General features: G+C 39.4%; 2 protein-coding genes across 3 annotated transcripts; one reads left to right on the forward strand and one right to left on the reverse strand.

Moving 5' to 3' along the window:
• Positions 1–1,022: 1,022 nt before the first annotated feature.
• LOC129767347 (arylsulfatase B) lies at positions 1,023–8,632 on the forward strand. The gene is made up of 6 exons (XM_055768101.1): positions 1,023–1,197; positions 1,291–1,484; positions 1,558–1,888; positions 7,197–7,585; positions 7,646–7,952; positions 8,011–8,632. The coding sequence occupies exons 2-6, from the start codon at positions 1,451–1,453 to the stop codon at positions 8,603–8,605; spliced, it is 1,656 nt and encodes a 551-aa protein (XP_055624076.1). The 5' UTR covers positions 1,023–1,197; positions 1,291–1,450; the 3' UTR covers positions 8,606–8,632.
• Positions 8,633–21,130: 12,498 nt separating this feature from the next.
• Positions 21,131–27,717, reverse strand: LOC129770566 (proton-coupled zinc antiporter SLC30A9, mitochondrial). 2 transcript variants are annotated; one of them, XM_055773486.1, is made up of 8 exons: positions 27,558–27,717; positions 27,257–27,481; positions 26,496–27,198; positions 26,302–26,428; positions 22,238–22,644; positions 21,860–22,188; positions 21,615–21,803; positions 21,131–21,548 (listed from the first exon to the last, which is right to left on the reverse strand). In XM_055773486.1, exons 2-8 carry the CDS (start codon positions 27,347–27,349, stop codon positions 21,504–21,506), a joined length of 1,893 nt encoding a protein of 630 aa, XP_055629461.1. In that variant the 5' UTR covers positions 27,350–27,481; positions 27,558–27,717; the 3' UTR covers positions 21,131–21,503. The 2 variants fall into 2 exon arrangements, with proteins under 2 accessions (XP_055629461.1, XP_055629462.1); XM_055773487.1 differs by having other exon boundaries at positions 27,257–27,462; positions 27,558–27,709.
• Positions 27,718–27,909: the final 192 nt, after the last annotated feature.

The raw sequence follows: 27,909 nt of genomic DNA on the forward strand, positions 1-27,909 counted from the left end.
CATCGGTAGCACGACCAAATTGCTCTAGACGGGAGACAAAGCTTTGTGTTTAATGGGACAACCTGGCGAAACAATCGAATGTATCATCAATTTGAATTGAGCTTTGGATGGAAAATGACCAGAGTATTAAAAACGCAACACAAATTGGTTTTGTTACATGATATGAAGCATTATCATGTAGCAAAACCACACACTGCAACACCGGTTCAGGAAACGATTGAGTTATTCGGTTGGGATGTTTATCACTAAAATGTGAGAAAGAGGCTTGATGAATGGTTTGCTTCTAAAAGGAACAGTTCCTTTAGCGCGTGGCATCCACAAATTACCAGAGAGATGGGAAAAATGTGCAGCTATTGATGGATTTATTTTAATGCAATAAACGTGTGTTTTCTTTCAAGGCAAATTCTACTTTATACTTGTACACCTGTTACATGTTATAACAATTACTGTAAATAAGGACTACAACAAAATCGAACAAAACATCGCTACAGAGATTCATAGTGCGGTAGTCTCAATAGAGAAATAAAGCAAGCTAACCGAAATCTTACTTTAGTCCATGTCAAGTCACAAGCAGGCAACCGTCTAGGATGGAAATCTTTTACGTTGACCCTATTCACAATTAGAGGAGGCTAAGGGCACTTAAGTACGCAAGTAAATCAAAGCAATTCTGATGAATATTTTTATACCGATCAAAATTAATAAATCATTGTAAAGTATCTCAAACCAGAATGGAATAAGGTGTCACTATAACCATTTCCAAGTGAACATTACTTTCAAACAGAACAATTCAAAGCAAAATATTCCGACAGGAAACAACATTCACAATTAATGAAAATAAAGCTTACGAATCCTTTTTTTGATATACAAATAATGAGTATGACATACCCGTACCACTTGCATGCTACCCAAAAGCAAAAACATTCATGATTTCAACACGCACCTTTCATGATTGTATCATATTCATCTGGAAATTCCCTGCTCAGCGCCCATCGCACTCTCATCTGCCACTGACGGATGTGACAAATGATATCACCATAATTCCCGTATCTGCTGTGACCGACATCGTACAATACCACGCTGACAATACGCGGTCTGCATTTTAGTTGTATGATAAATAGGTCAGGATCATTGACACCCGCCAATATACGAGAAACGTGTCGAACACGAGAATCAGCTCGTGAAAGCAGGAATAAAAAGGTAAGAATTTATAATTTCTCCGCTCGAAAATGGTCCCACTTTCGATGTCTGGAGAAGGTCAGTCCGTATCAGTTGGTGTTTGTCTTTTTCCAGTTAAAGTCCACTGCGCAGGTCACGCGGTCGTGCGATTTTGTGTAATTGTGTTCGTTGGAAGTTTCGATTATTTAACAAATATTGTTATTGATATCGATTGATAGCACTTGAACATTTTCCTCAATGATCTTGTGATTATCAAACTGAAGACCACGAAGCAATGGCTGCTACAAAGGGATATTTATTATTGATACGTAAGTTATGTAATATGCAAAAAGGGTTAGACAATTTATTATCAGAAAACACAATTTTTTATTTTATCGGAAGCAATACTTACTGCGATTGGCGTTTTGGTTTCGAGTCAAAATCCTACACCACCAAACATTATCTTCATTCTTGCGGATGATCTCGGCTGGAACGACGTTGGATTCCATGGATCGGCTCAGATACCAACTCCCAACCTCGATGCCCTCGCCTATTCCGGAGTGATCCTCAATCGATACTACGTGACGCCAATATGTACACCGTCGCGAGCAGCTCTGATGACAGGGAAATATCCGATTCACAACGGAATGCAACACGCCGTTTTGTATGGCATGGAACCGCGTGGATTACCGCTGACGGAGAAATTACTGCCGGAGTACCTGAGAGAGCTGGGGTGAGTAGCGCTAATTTGCTGTTTCAGGTATTTTATCTGATACACCCAGTGCACTAATTGGCTTTTTGTTGTTATTCTAATTCAGCAATTTGTAATTGAAATGCGGCTGATTAACACGTGCCTCTGTGCAGACTGTAGGAATCTACAGTCATTATCCATTATCACGGCTTATTGAAATTCATTAAAAATCACGCTTAACGTTGAAAAATACAATAAATTAGATTTAATCAAATTTTGTTTCGCCTTGATCGTTGGGTTGAAACGAATGGCTTACTCTCAGATACACAATATCCGCAGGGGCAAGGGGACGAATGATTGTCTTGCGTTACTTTCTTCAGAAATTCTTATGGCTTACGCCGAAAAAAAAACAAATGGCTTCAGTATTCTTGGACATAAAGGGGGCCTTTGATTCAGTTTCAATAGAGGTTTTGTCAGACAAATTACGGGAGCTGCCGCCTCTATTGAATAACATGTTATATAACTTGCTTTGTGAGAAACATTTGAATTTTTCTCACGGAAATTCGGCAGTAAGTATGTTCTTTTACATGGCCCTCCCTCAGGGCTCCTGTTTAAGCCTCCTTTTGTACAACTTCTATGTAAGCGACATTGCCAATTGCCTTACACAAAATTGCAGCTTAAGACAACTTGCAGATGATGGAGTGGTGTCTGTCGTAGGATCAAAAGAATCCGACCTGCAAGAACCCTTACAAGATACTTTGAACAATTTTTCAACCTGGGCCATTGGGCTAGGGATCGAATTCTCCACGGAGAAACCAGAGATGGTGTTTTTTTCTAGGAAGCATAGACCAGCAAAACCAAAGCTTCAACTTTTGGGTAAACCGATCACTCATGCTATGTCATTCAAGTATCTTGGGGTATGATTCGACTCGAAATGTACTTAGAGGCCCATATTAGGTATCTGAGTATAAAATGCCAACAAAGAATAAAATTTTCTCCGTACAATTACCGGCACCTGGAGGAGAGCCCATCCCGAATATCTTAATATAATGTTGTATCGAACAACTATTCTCTCAGTGATGGAGTATGGCAGTTTCTGTTTCCAATCAACTGCCAAGACACACCTAATTAAACTCGAGCGAATTCAGTATCTTTGTCTCCGTATTGCGTTGGGATGTATGCCCTCAACCCATACCATGAGTCTCGAGATTTTGGCAGGCGTACTCCCACTAAAACATCGCTTCAATTTACTATCTCTTCGGTTCCTCCGGTTCCGGTGTAAGGTTATAAATCCAGTGGTGATCGGAAATTTTGAGCAGTTGATCGAGCTAAATTTTCATTCTGGCTTCATGAGTTCATATCATGAATTCATCTCCATGCAGGTTGATCCTTCTTCGTATACTCCCAACCGTGTTTGTTTTCCTGACTTCATCAATTCCTCTGTACATTTTGATCTGTTCACGAAGGAAAAAAATCCATGAAATTCCAGATTATCTTCGATCGGGGATCGTTCCTACAATCTTCAATGCAAAGTATGGGTGTATCAATTGTGATAATATGTACTTTTCTGATGGGTCCTCTATGAATGAGTCCACGTGATTGGAGTGTTCAACGAATTTTTCAGCACCCCACACAGTGTTCAGAATCCTTGCTAAGTGTATATTGCTGAATTGGCAGCAATACACTGGGCGCTGGACAGCATCGCCTCACGACCTGTTGAACACTATAACATTGTAACGGATAGTCTTAGCGCTGTCGAAGCTATCCGTTCAGTGAGGCCGGAAAAGCAGTCACCGTACTTCCTTGAGAGAATACGAGAAATGTTGAATGCTTTATCCAGACGCTGTTATGTCATTACCAGGATTGCCATGAAAAAAAAATCAGGGAAAATCAGGATAGCTCATATTGGGTTGTCCGGAAAGTTCTTACCCATTTTTGAGGAAACAAAAGTATTATTTTTCGAATTTTATATGCACAGTGTTGTTTTGCAATCAATTCAGGTTCTGAAATCTTTCAGGTAGCCTAACAATTCTAAACATTATCTAATTATGGAAGCTAATTTGTCCAGTTGCGAGCAGTATTTGTGGGAATGTATCATCTGGTTGCTTGGTAGAAGCTCACAATACAGAATTCCTCTCCAATACCACCTGAACCAGATCATAATTTTTTTTCAGGTGAAGACTGGGTCAGTCTGATTGTTTAAAATGACCTGTTTTCATCACCCGCCACGTTTTGCTTTAAAAAAAATCGATGCATAGATGAAACGCACAAGTCGTAACGATTTACGTAACCATGTTTCAACTGATGCACATGAACGGAGATTTTAAACATTTGTAGTGTACCTGCTAATTCATTTGTCGTGTCTCACGGATCATTCTTACAACTTCTTGCTTTACAAACAATTTTATATATATTCTTCAAGAAATAAAACACTTTTTAATAATAAATACAGTTTAATAAAAAAAAAGATGCTTACACGTTCATACTTCTATAAATATTGTACATTGGATGTTATTTGCTGCGAACATGTAATGAAACTTGTAGGTATCGTTTTTATTTAACTGTACATAATTTTTGGTTGCTAATATTCCTTTCATCGTTTCCGTTCCTATTATGTTTCTAATCTTCGTTTTATTGATATTGAATTGCGAGACTTTTCGGGCAAATGATTCTTATAGATTATACAGGGTTTTCCAACTTTAAATTCCGAAAGTAAATTGAAATAAAACACACTTAGAATTCGAATTTCGATGAAACTTTTATTTCAAATTAAAGTTTGGTTTATGCCATTATGTGTGAAATACAACATCATTCAAATGTCCACCTAGGGCTTCCTCGCACACCTTGATCCGGAACAGGTAATTTTCGATGACTTTTCGGCACATATGGGGTGGTATCTCAATCATAACTTTACGAATGTTGTCTCTCAAATGTTCAAGAGTTTGCGGAGAGTTGGCATAGACACGGTCTTTCGCATAACCCCACAAAAAAAAAGTCTAGCGGGTTCAAATCGCATGATCTGGACGGCCAATTGGCATCACCAAAACGCGAAATTATGCGTCCCTAAAATTTCGTTCGCAATATGGCCATGTTCGGTCGTGTTGTGTGGCACGTGACGCCGTCCTGCTGAAACCACATTTCATCCGTATCCATATCTTCAATTTGTGGCAAAAAAAAATCGGTTAACATGCGGCCATAGCGCTCACCATTCACAGTTACCGTCTCGCCGTCCTCATTTTCAAAGAAATACGGCCCGATGACTCCACCAGACCATAATGCGCACCAAACAGTAACTTTTAGTGGATGCAATGGCCTCTCAATAATCACGTGTGGATTTTCTGAGCCCCATATACGGAAATTTTGGGTGTTCACATAGCCACCGAGCTCGAAATGTGCCTCATCGCTTAAGAAAATTTGATGCGAAAATTCAGCATTTTGCTGCTGTTGTTCGTTCACCCAATTGACGTATGCCCGACGCATTCCATGGACACTAGGCTCTAATTTTTGTACCAGTTGGATCCATATAAATGTAGGTGCAAGTCCGAATGCAAAATTCGCCACAATGATGTGTTTGACAAGCCCAATTGCTGAGCACGCCGTGGAATCGAAACATTCGGGTCATCCTCCACACTGGCAGCAACAGCAGCAATATTTTCGGCCGAACGCACATTACGATGATGCACAGGTTTCACAATATCCGCTACGGATCCAGTTTGTTCGAATTTACGCACTACATTAGCGATTGTGTGCTCTGTAGGCCGTCCATGACGTCCAAAATCCGTCATAAATGCTCGAAAAACATTTGCCGGTTTTTCATCATTTTTAAAGTATAATTTAACAAAATTAACACGTTGTGCGATGCTAAAACGATCCATATTGTAAAATGGCAGACATTCAACTAACGATATGACGCTTTGGTTGACAGCTATGTCAAACGGTTGTCAGCGCAGGACTGTATACTTTCGGAAGCCCGAAATGGAAAACCCTGTATTTCCTTCACGTTAACTTCAAAATTCAAAAAATGTCGACACTGTACCTTCGAAAATGCGAACAGATGAAGTAGAATCGAAAAGAAGAGTAAGCATTATATAAGCGCGGAGCGGAAAGCTTTTTAATGTAGACTATAATGACAATTCTCATACACAACCAGCAAAATTCCCAGTATATTTATATGGATTTTTTTTCTGAGATAAAACTAAAAAGTAAGTCGTTAGACGCGCTCCTCTTTCGTTTTAATCTTGCCGATAGCAATATCTGTGCTTGTGGCCAAGGTTACCACGACATCGAACACGTTGTTTGGTCTTGCGAGGTGTATCTTGTTGCCAGATCGAATTTAGAGAACTTTCTTCGGTCAGAGGAAGGCAGCCCAATGTAGATCTTCGTGTGTGATTGTCCTTATATCCTTATATTCTCGTTTTCCTTTTCCTTCGCGAGAAATCAAATCCCTTACTAACAATAGAATAAGGTAATGTAAATACATATTAGATATAAGATAAGCTTAAGAATTGAGTGTGATGAATGTGAGTGTGAACATTGTCAACATTTCCTTATACCTCTTCCTTTTCCTGAAGAAAAAATGTCACCCTTCTAAACTCGAGCAAACCGCGAGTAATCGGTTCTCGACTTCATTAACATTAGAATTAATGAAAAATGTTTATATATACATGTAACAATACAGATGAGAGTTTGGCTCCTTAAAACTTATGTAACTGAGCTTGTAAAAATAAACGATTTAATAAAAAAAAAGATAATCCAAGTATGGGTTGCAGATCATAGACAGGAACTCGCCCTGAGGTCTCACGGTCGGACACGAAAAACTGGAGAGACAAATCTCGCTCCTTCACGGCAAGAGAAATGGCTTACCTGGAGCTCAAAAGGATATTGTATCGCCACCTTGTCCTCGATATCCCGTTATAGACTAGCACATTGGTTATAATTTGATATGTCGATCATCTGAACCGGTTTAGAAGTTCAAAAGTTATGAAATTTTGAAAAAAGGATTTTTCGGAAAAATGGGGAAATTTTTTTTTCGGACCACCATAAAATGGAAATGGGCATTCTAATGGAAAAATAAAAAATAGGAACATCTCAACTTATTTACATCTGTAGTAACGGACACAAAAAAAGCAAACTCCCCAACCTTATCCCGAAACAAACACAATAGAAGATGGTTTTCTTGAATGAGCCTAACGTTCCCAACGTAGGAGGTATTACTTCCATCATTATTATTTTTCATCAGTATGGGGATAACAATAGTGATGCTAATAACCACTTTTACCCAACTGCACGAAAAACCCAAATCATTTTAGTTTACATAGAATATATTAACAAAAGTTTTTTCCACTTGCAGCTACAAGAATCACATTGTCGGAAAATGGCACCTTGGTCATTACACGCGCAAATATACCCCTCTGCAGCGAGGATTCGATTCGCACGTGGGATTCTGGACCGGCCATCATCATTTGTTCGATCACACCGCTGTTGAAACACAAACCTGGGGTATTGACATGCGGCGGGGCTATGATGTGGCTTATGATCTACATGGGAAGTACACAACTCACGTGATTCGAGAAGAAGCAGTCGCGCGGATTAGCTCCCATCCCGTGTCGGATCCACTATTTCTGTACGTAGCCCACGGAGCGGTTCATTCGGCGAACCCCTACGATTTTCATCCTGCACCGGACGATACTGTCGATAAGCTAACTTCAATCAATGACTATCGTAGAAGGAAATTCGCAGGTAACTAAAAGCTTGTCCAATGTTACCAACGAGTTCTAAAATAGTTTGGATTATTCACAGCAATGCTGAAGGAATTAGATGATTCTGTTGGAGCCATTATCAAGGCTTTGAAATCGCGCGGTATGCTCGAAAATTCAATAATCGTCTTCAGTACGGACAATGGTGGTCCGGCCAATGGATTCAATGATAACTGGGCTTCTAATTGGCCACTGAGAGGAGTCAAAAACACACTTTGGGAAGGTGGAGTCAGAGCTGCGGGGTTCATATGGAGCCCCTTGATTGAGGAAAGTCGACGTGTTTCACATCAAACTATTCACATCACCGATTGGCTTCCGACATTACTGAAGGCTGCAGGATATAATATAACGTAAATATAGAATCAAAAAAAGTGAGCTATTATCACCCTGACAACATTTTATTTTCAGAGCACTTCCCCGCGATCTCGGTGGTATTAATGTTTGGAAGCAGCTGCAAAACGGAGATCGCACTGAACGAAATCAAATTCTGCATAACATTGATGATATTTGGGGAAGTGCAGCGTTAACCGTTAACAATTGGAAGCTACTGAAAGGCACAAACTACAATGGGCAGTGGGATCAATGGTATGGACCAGCTGGTGATCGTGACATTAAGTCGTACAATTTATCGGCAATCACGTCAAGTCCAACGGGAACTGTGTTAAATGCAATGAAAATGCTCCCATCACAAGATGTGATTCTGAAACTTCGCGAAGAGGCAACCATCCAATGTACGAACGAAAAAAGAAATGGTTGCAAACCACTGGAAAAACCATGTCTGTTCGATGTTGAAAGGGATCCGTGTGAGAATGAAAATTTGGCGGGACAGTATCCTGAAATTCTGGAAATGATGTTGGTTAAACTGGATGAGTACAACGCAACTGCACTTCCACCAGGAAATCAGCCGCTGGATCGGAGGGGTGATCCCAAGTTTTGGGGATACACGTGGCATAACTTTGGTGATGATCTTCTGACACCCAAAATACTGCAAAATGATGAATAAAATCCAATTCTACGCTCTATTTATGTACGATCTTTCTCTTTCATTCATTTTAACCTGGACAAAACCTAGAATGTAATCCATTGAGAATCCCATTACATAAACTCACGCTGTATAATGGAAGTTTTGATCATCAATACTTTACGAAGAAGTCTTTGGAGTAAATCTACGAACTCAATGTTATGTATATTCTGTTCCATTTATACCAACCCGCTTATTTCAACGGCAGATATATTTCAAAAATCAATCGGACTTGAGGATTCTATCTATAAAAATACTTGATTCTGCGTTCCAGCAACGATATTTTCGTCATAAAGAGTGGCTGTGGCTGTGACTATAGTATTGATGCTGAGACGCAACTTACTGGCGCAAGCATCAGTACTGCATTAAAAAATTAAAGTTTCATCAGTTTAACCAAATTTAATCAAAACCGTCCCATTTTGTAGTGCGTGAAAGATACAGAAGGGAAAAGCTGGAAGCCTGGTTGGGATTGGAGACCTAAGCGAGGAAAGTGAGCGAAGCGTAAGGGTATGTTGGAGCAGTGTCTTAGAATATCAACAAATATTCACGAGAAATGAATATGATTTTGTTCCAGTGTAAATGACTTTTTTTCAGCTTGAAACACACTGCCCTCATTATGTTGATGACAATCACAAACGAGTTCATTTTGTTCATATCGCTGTTGCATGAGCAAATTTGCTATAATGAATGAATGCGACATTGAGTGGGGTTCATAACTTTGCTGTTATTTATACTTTGGATACATTTGATCTTTTTTTTTTATCCCATTTATTTATTTAAGGCTCATTAGCATTTTTTTTAGATGTAACAGAGCCGAATTTGAATCGTGTACATGTCACATGGTTATCATATCTATAATTAGCACATTACACAGTTGTCAATCGCCAGTATTCCTTCTATACCATTACATATGGTACATTCACACAGTAGCCATTTAGGCGTAAGATTATTCTTTCTGTTCTTCCATTATCCAGTTGGACCACCGTACAGCGGAGACAGTTGATTGATCATTGTTGAGTTATTTATAGAACAGCAGCCCGATGTTTCTTGCAGAGCAGAGCAGTTGTATGGATGAATCGATCTTATTTCGACCGTGGATCGATCTCCATCGCTGATGATTGTTGCGTGGACGTAGCTATTCTGTAACAACACAAAGATGGTCAATGAGGGCCCTGAGTTTTGAACTCACGATCGATCGCTTACTAAGCGAACGCGCAACCAATGTGGCTACGGAGACCCCCATACATTTGATCTTAGCGAAGATGATTTTTTCCAACACTGTGTTGGAGATTACAGAACAACATTAACGAATACCTGGAGTGTCCTAATTTGTGCTATGATTGTGAGTGATTCATCATTGAATAATGTAGATATAAAAACTAATAAATGCCTCAAACTGGGCATTTTCAGATCTGATAAGAAGCATTTTAACATTTAGACGGCCATGAGCGCAGCACTGCACACGCGAAATCTTCCAATGTTTCAAACGTGTGCGCTACAGCATAAGTTTTACGTTTTACGTGTTTTTCGTTTTCTACTGGCCTCAATACATAGTAGGACACTTCGATCTCATAGTTTGGCATCACTGCTTGTATTATTCTACCAATTACATTTTATCACTGCCCGAAATGCTTCAGTTTTTTGACGTAGGACTACGTATTTCATTTCTATACCGGGTTGTAAAATCAAAGTTTCGTAAACGAAAGCGTTACGCCGGAGACCGAGATTATGAGCGTTAATAGCTCCTAAACAAATGAACGAAATGGTACGATAAACACTTCATTCTAAAGATAAAATGTCTACGCGTTATATACTTGTTGCTTTTTGATCCAAAAACTTATTTCAATAGCCTTAAAACTGCTTTCAAAACAGGCTATTGAAATCACCAATCGATATATAAGCAAGCGCTGCTCGGAAATCTACTCAGTTATAATTGAACAGCGATTGGAGCATGTTGTCGCTGTTGTGGTGAAGCTCATCATGAAAGCGCTGATGAACGGTGTCACCAAGAGACTGTTTATGTAGCTTAGGCCAGAAGGGAATCCATCAGGAGGAGAGTGATACCACTGAAAAAGCAACCAAGAAAGTACCAGCATCGAAAAACGGTTCCGCTTGAGGCATCGGAGCAGCAGCCACACATACACGCGCGAAACTCTTTTCGTTCGGTTGTTAACCAGCATCGAGAAGATTCCGGAAAGATGTCATCGTTGCTGAAAAATAATCCACCAGTTCCCCTTGGAATTGAAAACTACATTCAAGCGAAAGAGTTTATTTTTAATGTTTTCTATCCATATGATACTGCGACCAAATACATTTGGTTTTGTGATTTTTCAATCATGTATAATTAGCAGGAAAGCTTCTGAAGATTTTTCTTGCCCATCAGGGTATTTTGGTATCAAATATTGGATGCGCGCGCAACAGAAAATGTTTCGCATCGCGAAAATCATATAATTTTCAATCGATTATTGCTCAATCGCGGAAAGTTTCAAACTCCGAGAGTTCATACGCCTCTAGTTTGCCTTCCAAATTGCCATCGTAAACCACACCTTCTCTCGATTCAATCACGGAAAGTTTCTGAAGATTATTCTTCCGCATTAGTAGAATATTTTAGTATCCAATATTGGATGCATCAAACTTTGTGCCTCCAACGTAGCGCTCTCGTTTTCGAAGTCCCCCAAATATTAATTAATTCATTCATTCGGAATGGATTCAGATTCAACTTCAAACAAATGATAACTAAATCAACGATAGTCCTACGTCAACCTTGCGGTTATACCACAAATATAACCGGACGGAGCAATGTCTGGAGAATACGGCGGTGGAATAGAACCTCCCATTTCAGCGTTTCCAAGTATGTTTTGACCGGTTTTCCAACATGCGGCTGAGCATTGTCGTGCTGCAAGATACCTTCATCGTGTCTTTGCTCGTATTGTGGCCGTTTTTCCTCCAGTGCACGGCTCAAATGCATCAATTGTCGTCGGTAGAGGTCCCCCGTAATGGTTTCGTTCGGTTTTAGCAGCTCATAGTATACACCCAGCTGGTCCCACCAAATAACCTTCTGGCCGTGAATATTCCGCGCGGTCGTCGATGTAGATGCCTCTTTTTGGACCCACTTTTCATCGCCAGTAACGATTCGATGCAAAAAAAATCTTTCTTCTATGCCGTTGGAGCAGTTGATCGCGCGTGAAAAAACGGCGTTCGACGTCTCGTGGCTTCAATTCATACGGTACCCAATGTCCTATCTTTCGAATCATTCCCATTGCTTTTAAACGATCGGATATGATTTGCTGAGCTACTGCTTTGTGACTGATCTTGATCGAGTAAAGCCTCCAATCATCACCTCCTTCATCAAACTTTGTTGGCGGTCCGGAACGTTCTTCGTCTTTCAAGTCAAAATAACCACTTTTAAGCCGTGCAAACCACGACTGACACGTTCGCTCGGTTGGAGCATGGTCACCATAAACTTCCACCAAAATGTGATGACTTTCCGCAGTTTTTTTTCTTCATGTTGAAGTAATGAAGTAACACTTCCCGCAAAAACATTCTCATTGGTACGAAATTCGACATATTCAAAGTGGCAAAAAACTATGTTGTTTACGCTTCAACTTTTTGACAGATACTGGAAAAGACGCACAATGACAGTAGCTTTCCAACGAATGTCTGGAAATTTGATTCACTGGAATAATAATCAAATTTCGCCATCCATTGTAGAACCGAAGAAATTACCGGTACACACAATACTTTTTGACAATTTTCACTTTTCTTCATAAAACGATGTTTTTATGCCTAATATTCCGGATGAACAAGAAAAAAAATATTGTTTGTTCCCAGCTTCGAAAAAGCTCAATTATCCCACGTTGATATTCTAGGCATAACTGTCCCACCATGTATTTTTTCTAGATCCATAGTAAATGAATCGTTTCAAGTACAAGAATTTTATGTCACGCCGTCAGATTCATTTCTGGGCTTATGTACTAATTCGCAAAAAAGTTTAACCTAGCACGTGTACACCTGGCAAATGCCCCTAGTAACAGTGATATTTATATTCTGAAAAGGTGCTGCAGATCACTCCTTTATTCATAAAACAATGTTGTTATACATCATTCGGAAAAAAAACACAAAATCCTAATTGTTTGTTGCCATTTTATTTCAGAAAACAACATTTAATTCAATAGTCCCATATTGATATTCTAAGCATAACTGTCCCGCAATGAATTTATAAACCTGTATACAAGCTTGAGAGGAACTCTTCAAATGTCATTAGACAATAGTTAACTGCTTATAAAAACCCGGTCTATTGCTGAACTGGAATGCTTAAAGCTTCTGGAGGACAAATATGGTAAAAAACTTTGATTGCATTTTTCGCAGTTGCTGATTTTGGAACATGGGACAGCTATGCGTGGAACGGCAGTATACTGCCGTAATCTCGCAAAGTGACGCAAGCGCCAACATTGACATTTTACGTTCTTTGTTATAGATCGATAAAGAATACCAAATCCTTCCAAACAACTGTGAAAATTTACAGAAATGTGAGAAAAAGACCCTGTGAAAGCTTGAAAACGGAGTGGCGCAAGCGCCATTTCCACTGTGATGGGGCGCAAGCGCCATTTTCTCTATGTTGTGACGTAATTTGATAGTGATGTGATGTGATTTTTTTTATCTGTTCTGATAGAGTACGATGAACGAGCAGGGACAGCAATATTCACATAACAACTTCTTCCGTAATGAACGTTTAGCATAATAAAAGTCACATGCCTTCTTTCTTGTAAAAAAACACTTTTCCGAGAAGCTTGTCATGCCAAGTATTTTAATCAAAAACAGTCCATCCCCATGTAATGTTACTTTTATAATAGCAATTTTGTTTCAGAATTAGAAATCATGTACTAAGAAGCTCACAAAACCATGTACTTTAAATTCATGAAATCAAACTCATCTTAAAGTACAGTTATCCTAGATTGAAGTGTATTGCTGTTCTCACATATAGCTCATAAATATTAGAACTAAATAGTTCAAACTCATCAATTTAATTGTTGATTACAAGGATTCCCTAATATGTAATGTCTTTTTTCTTCAGGCATCAAGGGACAAAGCTTCTTGACGATGTTTACTTTCATCGCCTGTTCAATTTCTCTTTCGGATAAATTGAAGCTGAGTGTTGATTGAAGGATAAATGTCGGATTTGGTGAACAGCTGCACTCTTCTAAATGCTCCAAACAAAACCAAACACATCTTGTAACATAACTCAAAACATCCTCGCGTAAACTGAATCTGTTTTACTTCGGATTATTTCGGACGGCATTATGTTATTTAACACGGATGGTTTCAATTGCATTTTGAATTCGAAAAAATCGGTGCTGTCCATAATTATTACAAACGGGTTCTCAACTACGTTGACCTGCTCGACTCATGCTACAAAGTTGGGTAAGTATGTGAATTCTTCTCCCTGATGCTTCGCTCAACGGCAGCATGTTGGAGAAAATAATTGGAAACAGATTCTCACATACTTTGATGGATGAACGCCAATCGGTTGTGGAAACAGCGATTTAAATTTGCTGTTTCCAAAACAAATTGGCGTTGGTGGCATAGCTTAAACAAAACTGCATTTTTTCAAAAATCAAGCCGATGGCAATGTTTTTCCATCAACAATACACATTTTGTACAGATCAGATTTTCGTAATGTACGCGTATGCTGATTATACATGCAATTTTACAAAAAGTCTCGTACTGAAAATTCTTACCTCTGGCGCTTGCGTCACTTTGCGAGATTACGGCAGTATAGCATCGAAACCCTTTGAGAAAGATAAAACTTAAAACATTTAGAACTCGAGATCTTTTTCAAATTTATAACCACGATCGTAGTAGGCAATTCAGAAATCTTCTGACAGAAAATTGTTTGGAAAACCAGTATCTTTCGACAGTAAATAATTCACGTTGATCCGTTTTCTTTTGAAAAAGTTGGCCAGGATGGAAGTCGAGAGAAGAATTTGATTTTGGATACCCACATTAAAAACACGACGTGGTACTGAAAAATCGAAAAATATTGGGCAATTGTCAAGCGGAAATCAAAGAAGAGTGCCAATGTGACTCGGGATGCTGCAGACATTAAGGGATCGTGAAATGAAATCCAATCTATATAAATAAAAATATAAGGCAAAATCTGTTGCTAAGCGGAAAACCCGAAATAGGGGAGGTCCAATTCTAGCCTTCTTTATTTTGTTTTATTTGTCTCTTCCCGTAGATCAATATAGTGGAGAGAAAAACCGGAAAATTTTCGGAAAACTTTGAAGGAAGGTCGGAAAATTCGGAAAATTGAATTCCCACATGTTCAAAAATTACATCATAATAAGCGTTGTTAGTCCATTCGATGTTTGCGCTATCGAAATTTATCTTTGTTCGTAAGTGGAAATAGATTTTCAGGCGAAATAACGCATTTCCATATCTTATATCTATAAATAAAAATGGAAGGCTAAATGGTAAGCGCAAAACCCGAGGAAGGAATGGTTCAATTTGAGTCATGTATATTTCGTTGTATTCGTCTCTTCCCGTAGATCAATATAGTGTAGAAAAAAATAGGAAAATTCGGAAAATTGAATTCCCATATGTTCTACAATTAGCTAAGCGTTGTTAGTCCATTTGATGTTGGCGCTAACGAAATTGATTTTTGTTCGAAAGTGGAAAATGATTTTCAGACGGAATAAGGCATTCCTATATCTTCTATCTATATAAACAAAAATGGAAGGCCAAATGTGTTGGTGTGCCCTAAACCCGAGGAAGGAATGGTCCGATTTGAGCTGTCTTTATTTTGTAATATTCTCTGTATCAAACATGTATTCCATGCAACGGAGAAACATGTTATTTCCAAATGCTTAAAGAATCTTGAACGAGAATTGTGTCTGAAAATAATTTTATATTATGAGGACGAATTTTTGTAGAAGTACTAGACAATTTATAGTAAAAGGAAATTGTAAAAGGGTCAAAGGGTAATCAATGAATGAAGAGTTCAGTGATTGGACTCACTAACGTTCACTTAGTAAGAAAACGTGGATGTTTGAAAGTATTCAAATAAAAAAATCGGGACGAAGTTCGTCGGGTCTGCTAGTAGAGAATCAAAACCTACAGAGAGTCCAAACTTTGATGGAGAGTATCCGCAAATTACGCAAATTCATCAAAACTGCAACGAAACATTTTTTTCAATATACATCCATTCCATGGTAGTTTCGTTACTTATCACAAAATATTAGACCCGTTTTTTTTTCATTAGGGTACCCATCTTCATTTTAAGGTGGTCCGATGACTTTTTTCAAAAAAATATATCTTCTGAACTTCTGAACCGATTCAGATGATCGACGTATGAAATTGAAACCAATGAAAAAATACACTTGCAAAAAAAATGATTTTGGTCGCATGTATCAAGTCTATTCGCATAGGAATATTGAACGAATACTGGAAACCTGGGTCATGCGGAGTCAATGAAATTTATTTTTCAAGTGAATTTTACTTATAAAATAAATTTCTTCTACCTTTTTTCCCCATGCTGTCTTTTTTTCTACATGTTTCTCCATCCAAAGGAGCAAACGATTTTGTGACTCGGACTTTGTTTACTTACCTTTTTGACCGAACCAGAGATTGTATAAATGTTGCGATTTGTGTAATTCATATTTTTAGTTGTTTTAATGAAAGAAAAAAGGTCAAATGATATGATTGTATCGATCAAAATAATAAACACCTAACATTTGACGAGAAGTAAAATTGAATCATAATTAAGTTTTTGTATGTTTAGATGTCATTAATACTAAAGTTTCAGTATCTGGCAAAATGTCAGTTGGGCCTTTATGATTTTAAAAGCTAGCATTAATTGATTGTAAAATGTAGTTCTTTCATTTGAATTAATTCGATTATTTTCACCTTTAATATCAATACTTACACTGTTTAGTGGATTATTATAATAAAAGTAACACTTTTTTCCCCTCCTGATTATTGGATCTCTTTTGACATTTCTATTGTGTGTGTCATGCCCAGTTCTGGCAACAAGTTTCAATTTTGCTATCTTTCTGCAAACCATGCTATTTAATTTACAGTTTTTTCACACGTATCATTTACTTACTGAAAACTTTCACGTCTCCCATGGTAGGATAGTTCTGCTACTTGTAGTATTTCGCTAACAGGGTAGTCTGGGCTGACCACTCATGTCTTCATGTAATTTTAAGTCGTTCCCCCAAAAGATTTTTCTGCCCTTTTGCACATACAAACTTCAATAAAAATCAGATTTTTCTAATTTCTGCTCGGAATATTTCACACACGGTGGGAATCACACCAAATGCACTTCGGAAACGTGCAACTTTAGTGTCACTTGATTCCCACGCAGAGCATCTGAAAATTTTTCGGTTCAAGGCGGTTTTCGATTATCCCAATTAATTCAATTCAATCTTCTTACGGATTGTAAAGCCCTGACTTTCTTGTTCACTCCTACGCCTCTACCATGTGTGCGAATTGTACGGTGGGGGTTACGATTGCGGAGTTTCAAATATAAGGTAGCTCATATTCCCGGCCAATCTCACATCGTTGATGGCTTTGTCATGTCTCTTTACGTTCGCTCCAATGCGTTTTGACGAATCGGAGGACTAGCTGTCCAAAAGATTTTGTCTTTCACAGCGACTACAGTAGCCACAGTAAGAAGTACAATCTGCCAGTCAGGAGGATCCGGATTCAAACCAAGTACGTGTGGCATTTTCTCGAAAAGTATGTAAAGGCCTGCCGCGGGTGTACCCTTGTGTCTGCACCTAATCCACCAGAATCGATGGCTCGGAAGGATTTTCCTTCCCATTCGTGGGAACGAATTGCCATTGCCTTTTTCTCAACAAGTTTGGCTACGACTTCGAAATTTTTCGTTGTGATAGGAATACCGATAATAGCCGTAAAGCTAGAGGTGGAGGGGTGGTACGGAAATTAGTGGCTGTGAACTCCAGACTCAAGGCGAGAGCTGTAGAAAACCTAAAATGGATTTGCTTGGAGCAGGTATGGACGACGATCACACTTGGCGACCGTACTCTATATCTATGTGCGTTGTATATTCCTCCTGAACGAATACGAGAAAGCGAGCTTTTCGAGATCCACTTCTTCTTCTTCTTCTTCTTCAATGGCACTAACGTTCCTAGAGGAACTTCGCCATCTCAACGTAGTATTACTTGCGTCATTTTTATTAGTACTAAGTTGAGATTTCTATGCCAAATAACACGCCTTGAATGCATTCTGAGTGGCAAGCTCTAGAATACGCGTGATCACAGTGCAAGTCGGAGGAAATTTCTTTGACGAAAAATTCCCCCGACCAGAAAGGGAATCGAACCCGAACACCCGGCATATTAGTTATGGCGCTAACCACTCGGCCACGGGAGCACATTCGAGATCCACTGCCAGCCGGTTTTCTCCGTTTTGGAAATCGCCAAAACAACAGACGAAGTTATCATTATGGACGACTTTGATCTTCCAGGGATCTCGTGGAAGAAGTCTCGCAATGGCTTCCTTTATCCGGATTTCTCTCTCGCAAATCAATAACGTAACCAATCAGAATGGCCGTAGCCTGGATCTCTGCTTTGTGAGTGCACAGGGCACAGCCCCATTTTTATGCGAGGCTTCTGCTCCTCTTGTGAAACTAACTCCTCATCATCTACCCCTTCTAGTTACCGTTGACACAAAGACGTTACGAGATTTCGATATTCCAGCCACAGTCGTTTTTAATGACTTCCGTAATGCATCAGCCAGATGCTATCTAGCTTCAATTGGAGTGACATACTAGACACCAATAATGTCGAGGCTGCTGCCCTAACATTTTCCAACGTTCTGACGTATGTCATCGATAGACATATTGCTAAGCAATCTTTCCAGCATTATCAGCGTGGAATACAAAGGAAACTCAAACCACGCCCAAAGCAGTTCTGGAATTTTGTGAACGAGCAGCGCCTTGAAACTTTCCTGCCATCATCTATGACTTTCAACGGAAGCGTGGCTTCTACCCAGCAGGATATCTACAACCTATTTTCAGAAAAAAATTTCAGTGTTTTCACAGACGAAAGATTAAGCGACGACCACAACGGGAATTCTGCTAGTTTGATCCCTATTTCTAGCCAAACCTTGAGTATAGTTGACATCAATACGCAGATGATTTCTAGGTCATTCTCAAGGCTCAAAACGTCAAGACGAGCCATACAAATGAAACACAAATTTCTGCATTACTCGAGAATTATTAAAGCAAACAGAACCAAATTTGGCATGTGTAGGTTTTAGGGGGCAAGACACATTTCTTTTCTCGGAAAAAATATAAACAATCAAAAAGTCAGGCGAAACACTAGCATTTCCGCTTATGCGAGGATTTATACCATGCTTATTATTTCTTTGACATATCCGGTCTTCGCCCGAAGGAAGATATACTCAGTTTCTGGTGAGATTTGGATTGGATTCTGTATTATGAGCTACTACCAAGAAACCTGTTTCTCAAATGTATGGCTCGACAAGGAAGCAAACATGTTCTGGGAGGATAGAATATTTAAGCTGTGTAAAAGATGGCAAAAGATTTTGAAACAGAACTATGGATATAAAAATTAAATTATAATGCTTTGATTGAAAATGATGTTTTTGTTTAACTTTTTGGACAACCCAATATGAGCTATCCTGATTAATCCTGATTATTTTCAAATTGTAGTTGTGGCAACCCTGTTCGGGTCTGCTCAATTGAAGACTGTTACTTTCTTCAACGACCTCTGGATGCTTTTGCCGATTGGTGTGTTCTCAACCGAATGGATGTAAACCCCGCTGAATGATCCGTTATCGCGTTTGCGCGCACGAGACAGAACATATTTTGTTACGGGAGAATATTTGCTATCTGGCGGACTCGGAACAGAAAAGGTCACTTTCCGACACTTTTAATACATCGACCGTCTCAATCGCTACACGGAATTTTTATCCACTTCGGATCAAAAAAGAAAGACGAATTTCAACTGCGCACTTCACTGGTTGGTGGGTTTTATTGGAATGACCTTTGTGGCGATTATCCAATGTTATTTATGACAATAATTGTTTCCGTTCTATGTTTTTGTATGACGTTTGCGTTTTGTGTGATGGTTGCGTTTTGGTGCGTTTTATAAAAGGTAAGTAAATAGAGGTAAGTACTATTCGTGAGTTATTTGTGTTTGATTTCTTTTTCGTATTTTATTAATTTTATATTTTTATTTTCAGGATCTGGAGCTGTTCTCAACAATATTGTACAAATATGTCTTGTTCGGCGAAGTCAAGGACCTGGGAGTTATTTTGGACACGCAACTCTCATTTAAACCGCACATCTCGTTTATGGTCAAAAAAGCGTCCAGAACTCTGGGGTTCATCGCCAGGATTGCAAAAAACTTCACCGACATCTACTGCCTTAAATCTCTCTATTGCTCTCTAACTCGTTCTGTATTAGAGTACGGTTCAGCAGCTTGGACTCCTCATTATAATAACGGCGTCAAAAGAATTGAATCAGTTCGACAACGATTCGTGAGATACGCACTTCGTAGTTTGCCGTGGAAAGACCCCTTCCGATTACCGAGTTACGAAAGTCGTTGTCAGCTGATCGACTTGATATCTTTTTCAGAGGCGAATGAACTGAAAAGTTTAAACCCTCTTAAAGCCAAAAAGAAGAAGACTTGGTATCTTTGTCGGTCCGTAGAGACACAGCCAGAGCTTTGCTGATAGCTGATGTTTTGCAAGGACGCGTCGACTGTCCCGTTCTTTTGGAAAACATCAACATCAATGTTCGACCTCGAGCTCTCAGGAATAATGCGATGCTACGATCACCCGTACAACGCACAAATTATAGCATGTTTGGAGGAATCAACGGTTTGCAGAGACTTTTTAACAGGATAGCTAGGCTGTTCAACTTTCATCTATCCCGAATGCTTCTTCGTCGGATATTTAGTTCTTTCTTTGATGAACAGACTTCTATGTCATTATTGTTTTATGTGATGACTATGTGACGCCTTTTTTTAATGCATTATTCGTGTTTGGATTTAAGCTACATCATTAGGGCCCTTACAGCCTGTTGATGAATTAATTAATAAATTCTGTTGTGAAATAAATTCTGTTGAGCGCACAACTCTGAGCCGCTCACTGAAATGAACCGTTGAAATGAATCTCTACTGCCAGGCAATCTGATCGAAGACTCAGGAATTGTTCATTACGGTTAGCTGCACTTCCACAAGTTCCTGAGTTTCTGAGTTCGCATAACATTCGAACGAGTCTACATGGAATAATCCCACCAACTTACCACGCTTTGAACAGGGCTGCCCACCATTAGATTAAATACTTATATAAATAAAAAAAATAAAATTACTTAATATTACCTGGTACTTTTGACTCTCTGACTCTTTGGCTCTGTCCCTGTTTCATAGAATATAACGAAATTTGAAAGTTTCGTTATAACACACAAAAATGCATTTTCGAGCTCAATAAAAGATCAGTTGCGTAGGATTGCAGACAGATATTTATTTGTAATATCTCCAGGTTTTTTTTTCGTTTTAGTTTTCAATACTGTGAACAGTGAGTTTTAAGATCCATTATTTTGAGATCAGGAACAATGTTCCCATTTTTAAATTGTGTATTTGAGGAGGGTAAGCTTCCATTTGATTTTCTGCTGTTATTATGAGGTTATCTTTCCAACACTGTTGTGTTGTATTTTGCTTCATTTATTTGTCACATTTCTTGAAAGTTTCTAGCTGTAATATATCACCACACATTTTGGAAGATTCCCCGCAAATTAGGAATTCTTGATTATTGTTTTATTTGTAAATAATTGAAGCATCCTTTCTATTTTATACTCACTTTTAGCGTCTCAGTTACCTTATCTATAAACTTACAGAATTTCCAGATCACAGTGCCGAATTTCGGGGAATTTTTTCTATGGGAGAAAATAATTGCAGTTAATGAAACAGTTTCCATTTACAAATGTTGATTAACATCATACCCTTAACTTCATCTCAATACGATCGATCTCGCCACCCATCAAATCTACAATGCTTTCGCCATGTGTCAAGAGGAACGCCTCCAACTCGTCGGTCGTCTGGAACGTTTTGACCTCATCGAGCAACACATTCAGGTCTTGCTTATCGAGATAGACTCGCGTCAGCTCCCGACCATCGAAATCCATTTCCGCCTAGAAAGCACAAGGTGATGACATGTGAATATGGAAATTGGATATTCATAACGAACCTTGTATCGAACCAAAGAATTCCCCATGTCGATACCTTTGACATCATGGATGGCTCTTATCATTATATCACTCTCCAGCTCAGCGTTAATTTTATCGAGATTCTCCTGCCGGATAGATCGCCCCACGAGTGCCGCAACGTTAGTGTAGATTATGAATGAAGCCACTCCCCCCAGCATGCATCCAACCAGCAGCGATCCAACCGCGTCCGGAATCGGTGATCCCGTATATGTCGACAAACCCATACAGGTGGCAGCGAGACCAACACTCAAAACTGCCGCTGCATCCTCAGTCAGCACCACATTTACGCACGGATCCTGTCCTCTGACGACTAGAAAAATTGGAATCTAATTGTGGAACCAGTATTCGAAACTTCTTACCATAATCCCTAAAACTCATCCCCAGCGCCTTCGCTCCACTTCGACAACTGTTTATGGCCACCAAAAGCGTTGCACCTTCCGACACCATCGAACCACCGAGGATGAAAAAAGCCCAGTAGAAGTCATCGATCGGATGAGGATCTACCAAACCCATAATACCGTGGTAAAACGACAATCCGGTCCCAACACAGAAAATTCCCACTCCCGAAATGAGTGAAGACACGTACTTCATGTTACTGTACCCGTACGGATGATCCGGATCGGCAATTTGGGTACTCTTGTGGATGCCGTAGGCCAAAATCAACTGATTGATGGTGTCGGCTAGCGAATGGATGGTTTCGGCGAACATACTATGCGAACCGGTGTACAACCAGGCGCCAAATTTGAACAAGCAATTGGTTGCGTTGCTGAAAATCGATCGAAACATGGAGCATTGTGTTAATGCACAAATTCGCTAACTGGGCGTTCTTTAACTGGGCTGCCCTTTTAGCTGGGGGCTCGCTAACTGCCCAGTTAAAAATTAGTTAAACGTCAAATATAAACTGCTTACAAAATTGTATTTGTATAACAAATTTTATAGAGACTAGTACCAATTCGATAGTCATTTTCTACCGTACTAACTACAGTAGAGCCTCGATTATCCGCGAATGCGAGCTCCCTAGTAATTCTATAAACCTTCCCGAAATTTTTCAGTGAGTAATAGAGTCTTGCTTTTTGGTTTGGTCATGGCTTTCACATTATCTGATCACTGATGTACACGACCTTACAAATGGATAGTTCAATAATTTCTGTATTGATGAAACATAGTTTTCATGCTAAAATATCTGTTTTTCGTATTTGTACCTCATTTTTAGCCCTTTAATGCGTTATCCGCGATTTTCGTTACACGCGCTGATCAAGCCCGACTATTTTGCGGATAATCGAGGTGCTACTGTATTCGTACATTCTACATGAACAAATAAATACAAGTGTACAAATCTATAGCAGAATATCGGCTCAACATCGATTCATCGTTCAGGATTTCCAACCAACGTCAAACGTACAATCAATATACGGTTGTTTTCGTATTGTTATTGTATTTTCAGATCTTGCAACAATGACAAAAAAGGTTATGTTTTGTTCATTTCTTTCCATCAAATAAGATTTCAACATACAAAATGTGATCGATTAATTTGAGAAACAGAAAATCGGAACTTGGTGCAAATGAACTGTGTGGCGATGGTCCGTGACTTTTCGGACACTTGTTTATGCAAGCACAATTTGCAGATGGGTTCACTTCGACGCTCAAAGCAATTTGCTGCTGAGTGATTGGCGAGTTGGTAATGAATAATCTGCGCTGGTGTTTTGTTGCCGGTGCCGTCTAGAGTGTTTGATTAGCAAAAGAATTGGATGAATTTCGTTGGCACCATACTTGTGCAGTGGATGAAGCAGACCAACTGAAGACTTATTGAAGAACCCAGCATACATTACTTCTTATAACCAGCGTATATATGAGGGCGGCCCGATGAGTACTCAGCCTCCTCGCCCGATGGTGTCAGTATTGCAAGAGAGATTACGTATCATGTAGTACATTCTCGTAAACGGCTATTGTCAAAATTTCAGCCGAATCGGACTCGTAGTTTTGTTTTGACCGTGTGTAGAAGCGGACGCGTCCGCGGATTTTAGAAAAATGAAAAAAAGGAAAATTCCGCCGTCGCCACGGCCAAATTGGTCGAATTGCACTACGAGTTACTGCCCCATCCACTGTATTCTCCAGATTTGACCCCGTGCGACTTTTTTTTGTTTCCATACTTGAAAAAGTCACTCGCCGGGCAGAAATTTGAGTTGAATGAGGAGGTCATCGCCGCCACGGAGGCCTACTTTGCAGACCTCGAGAAAACCTATTTTTCAGATGGATTAAAAAAATTAGAGCATCGCTGGGTCAAGTGTATCGAACTAAAAGGAGACTATGTTGAGAAATAAATCGCTACTTTTCCAAAATTTTTGTTTTATTTGTAGGCTAAGTACTTATCGGACTGCCCTCGTACATCATCATTTATTCAGCATTTTGGATGGTATATGATACTTGGAAAATCCTTGCGAATGAGTTTGGATAAATAAACGATTATTATATGCATCTTATACGACTATTGTCATACGAATATACTCAAATAGTATTACAGACATAGAAAAAAAAGAAAATGGCGAAAAATATTTACGTCAACTGTAATTATCGTCATTTTTATGTATGAGAATATTTATGGGATATAAATGATGCAAAGTTTCTACCCATCTGTGCGTTGGTGGTTCCCTGGGCCAATCGGATAGAATCAAATTGGTTGTCAAAAAGAATCCAATCGAAATGTCAAAAGATGTCCAATAATCAGGAGGGGAAAAAAGTGTTACTTTTCCTATAATAATCCACTACATAGAGAAAGTATTGGTATGAAAGGCAAAAATAGTCGAATAAAATAAAATGAATGCTAGAATTAATGCTAGCGTTTGAAATCATAAAACCACAACTGACATTTTGGTAGGTTCTGAATTTTCAGTGTTGTTGACTTCTAAACTCAATTGTGATCCAATTTTACTTCTCGTCAAATGTCAAGTTTTTATTATTCTGAACACTAGAATTTATTTGAACAACTAGAAAATACGAATTACCCAAATTACAACACTTTTTCCAATTCTAGCTCGGTCACAAAAGCTAAATAAACAAAGCCCGAGTCACGAAAACGTTCACTCCTTTTATAGGAGAAACGTTTGACAGCATGGGAAAAACAGACAGCATGGAGAAAACAGTTGCAAGATTTTTTTTTTCAAGCAAAATGCACTTGAAAAATAGATTTGATTGAGTCTGCATGTCCCAGGTGGTTCCGTACGAACGAGAGCATGATGGGTGCTTTCAATGTGGTCACAGATGTTGGAAGCAAGGTGGAGCACAGTCTTGCAGCCTGCGTAAGAGAGGCATACGATAACGCTCATGATACGGTACCAAGTGGCCTGCGTAACAGAGGTACGATAGCACGCATAAAGGGTGCATGCGATGCGGTCACCGAATGGTGGAACGCAAGATGGAGCACAGTCTCGTAAACCTACATGACGGTCTCGTGCATACGATAGGTCACCGAGTGGCCTGCGAATGATAGCGATAGCGCATGATGGGCACAGTTGCTCGGTGTGAGCATATGTTTATTGTATTTTAATGGAAATGTCTTGAAATTTATATAGAATGGTCAATGTTTTAATTAATCAAATAACATGAAGTAAAAATTTCCATTCACATTTTACCAATTTAAAGCTGCTCACAGGCCTAATTTGCTTCCCTAAATCACCATATCCACCAAACGTCGACACTGCACATACGACATCGCGGATCTTGGTATGTTAAATTACTAATACGATGTAATTTAGACTCCATTACGATCTAATATGATTTACTGTAGAACGATTCCCCACAGTATGTTATACAATTTTTCGCAGTACTGCACGGATTTAATTCATATGTTCACGCGCCTTACAAACTACACCAGCCTGATATGCATATATGATTTTGTATAGATCGATTTTACGATAGATAATAAAATTCTACAATTTTATAATAAAATCGATGTTTGTTACACCGAATTAAGACATAAACTGTAATGATAATCCCTACCAGAGGTTAGTATATTTTACTCGGTAACATAAGTAAACTTGGATGTGCACGCATTAACCATTTTTATTGTTGCCATAAGACAATACGGAGGTAAGAGTTTTGATAAAGCCGATATTCAGCTTACAAATCATGGTGCTGCTTGACATATATGTTTACCGATTTCTCCTCGTAAACTAAATCAATAATTAGCAAGGTAGAAGATGACTAGATTGGTTGCATTTATCAAGAAGTTCATTATATTTACTAATTATTTCTATCAGTGTAGTTTTTATTTTGCGTTTCCATATTTTTCATCCATTAACGTTCCCCTCGGTGTTTTTTGACGTTTGAAAAGACAGCCCAGTTAACGCGCGGAATTCGTTATTTGGGCTGCGCCTACCGCCCAGTTAGCGGACAACCATATAATGAAATATATTCTCATACTTACATAGCAATTGCTGTCAGTACCACCTTTCCCGAATTACCGAAAAGCCCCGGCTCAGAATCGACCACATTCGTTCGGCTTCCGATCTCCCGCCGGTAATCCCGCAGTCTTCGTTTCACCGTGAAAATATCTAAAACCAAACCCATAAACATTGAGCACACCTCAGGCAACATTAATCACATCCAGGCGCATCTCACTCTGCTGGTGCCGCTTTTTCTCGATCTCTCGCTTCAAGCATTCCTTCAGCAAATTCTCCCTTGTGCCCCAAACTTCGATTGCCTTCGCCTCGACATCCTTCCGCCAGTAAACGGTGATTGGGGGTTCCTGTTCGTAAGGAGACCTTCGCTTGGTTTTGGCCAAGTTTTCCAAATCGGACGGCTTCAACAGGAAATCGGTCATCGCTCGAACAGGCGTTATGAAGTTCCTCTCGAGCGAAGAACGGGAAAAATCCACACGAATTCGCTTTTTGGCCAATTGCCTATTTTTCTCAGCGAGCTGTTCCTTCGCAACCGCTTCTTGGGCTTTGAGTTGTTCTTCATTCGGAACAGCAATTTGGTCAGCTTGCTGTGAAACCGCATCAATGTCCTGTGCGACATCTTCCGGTTTTGGTTTTTCGATTATCACCTCTTGCAGTTTCGAATCGGCAGTCGTTGTGGTCACGATTAGCTTCCCGGCTTTGGTGTTAATTTCCAAGGTAGTTTCCTGCGTTTGACTCTCAGCCGAAGCACTGTTTTTATCCTCTTTCGTTGTGGTCGATTGAGGCCTGTTCAAAAATCCCGCAGTGTTCAAATTCCGGTTGATATTGTAGAAAAGTGGTCTTCTACTATTATTAACAAGTGTGCTCCGGACTATCTTCGACCTAGTCAAGACGGAGAGCGCTCGCAGGGAAAGAATTCCAATCTATGGAGACATAAAATTTTCATTAGCAAGAACACAGTTCCTCCCAGCGGTATCTAACCTGATTGGTGTTCTTCTGCTTACAAAAGATAAAATAGGAAACGAAATGTGGACTGCGGGCCACCTTGGCAGCTTCCACCACTCGAAAAATCATTTTCAGTGCTAGAAGCCACCCAACTTTCTAAGTCCTTACGCAGACTAGCCGGATTTTGCACGCCTAATGAACCTTAGCAGGTTATCCGACCGGAACGAGCTCTTGTTTGTTTTCTAGGTGAGAGAAATGAGACTGCAAGCAAATTCAATCGCAGACGTAATTATGGTCGATACAAGAATATCAAAAATCACACTGAATGCTAACTCACCCAGCTACTATTACATGATCAACAATCAATTGTTGGCGAGATTATTGAAAACTTTAGCTAATAACGACGCCAGTTTCGGTTTTGTGTTGATTTTTCTACATTTTCTTTTGTGTTTCGAATTTGCACAACTTTGACACTTCCCGTGGTGCGTTGCAAATTTTATCTAGAAGGAGATCAGCTGATGTGCACCCTTTGGAAACGAGCACTTTTCAAGCCAAACTCTACTCAGGGGCAGTCCACACACCACATGGACATAAAAATCACAATTTTAGTTTACCCTATTTTTTTGTTTTGTTTTAATTCGTTTATTTTTACAGGCTCGGTTACGTAAAGGCTGATTTAGACGATGCCA

The sequence above is a fragment of the Toxorhynchites rutilus genome, chromosome 2, assembly GCF_029784135.1.
Source record: "Toxorhynchites rutilus septentrionalis strain SRP chromosome 2, ASM2978413v1, whole genome shotgun sequence".
NCBI lineage: Eukaryota > Metazoa > Arthropoda > Insecta > Diptera > Culicidae > Toxorhynchites > Toxorhynchites rutilus.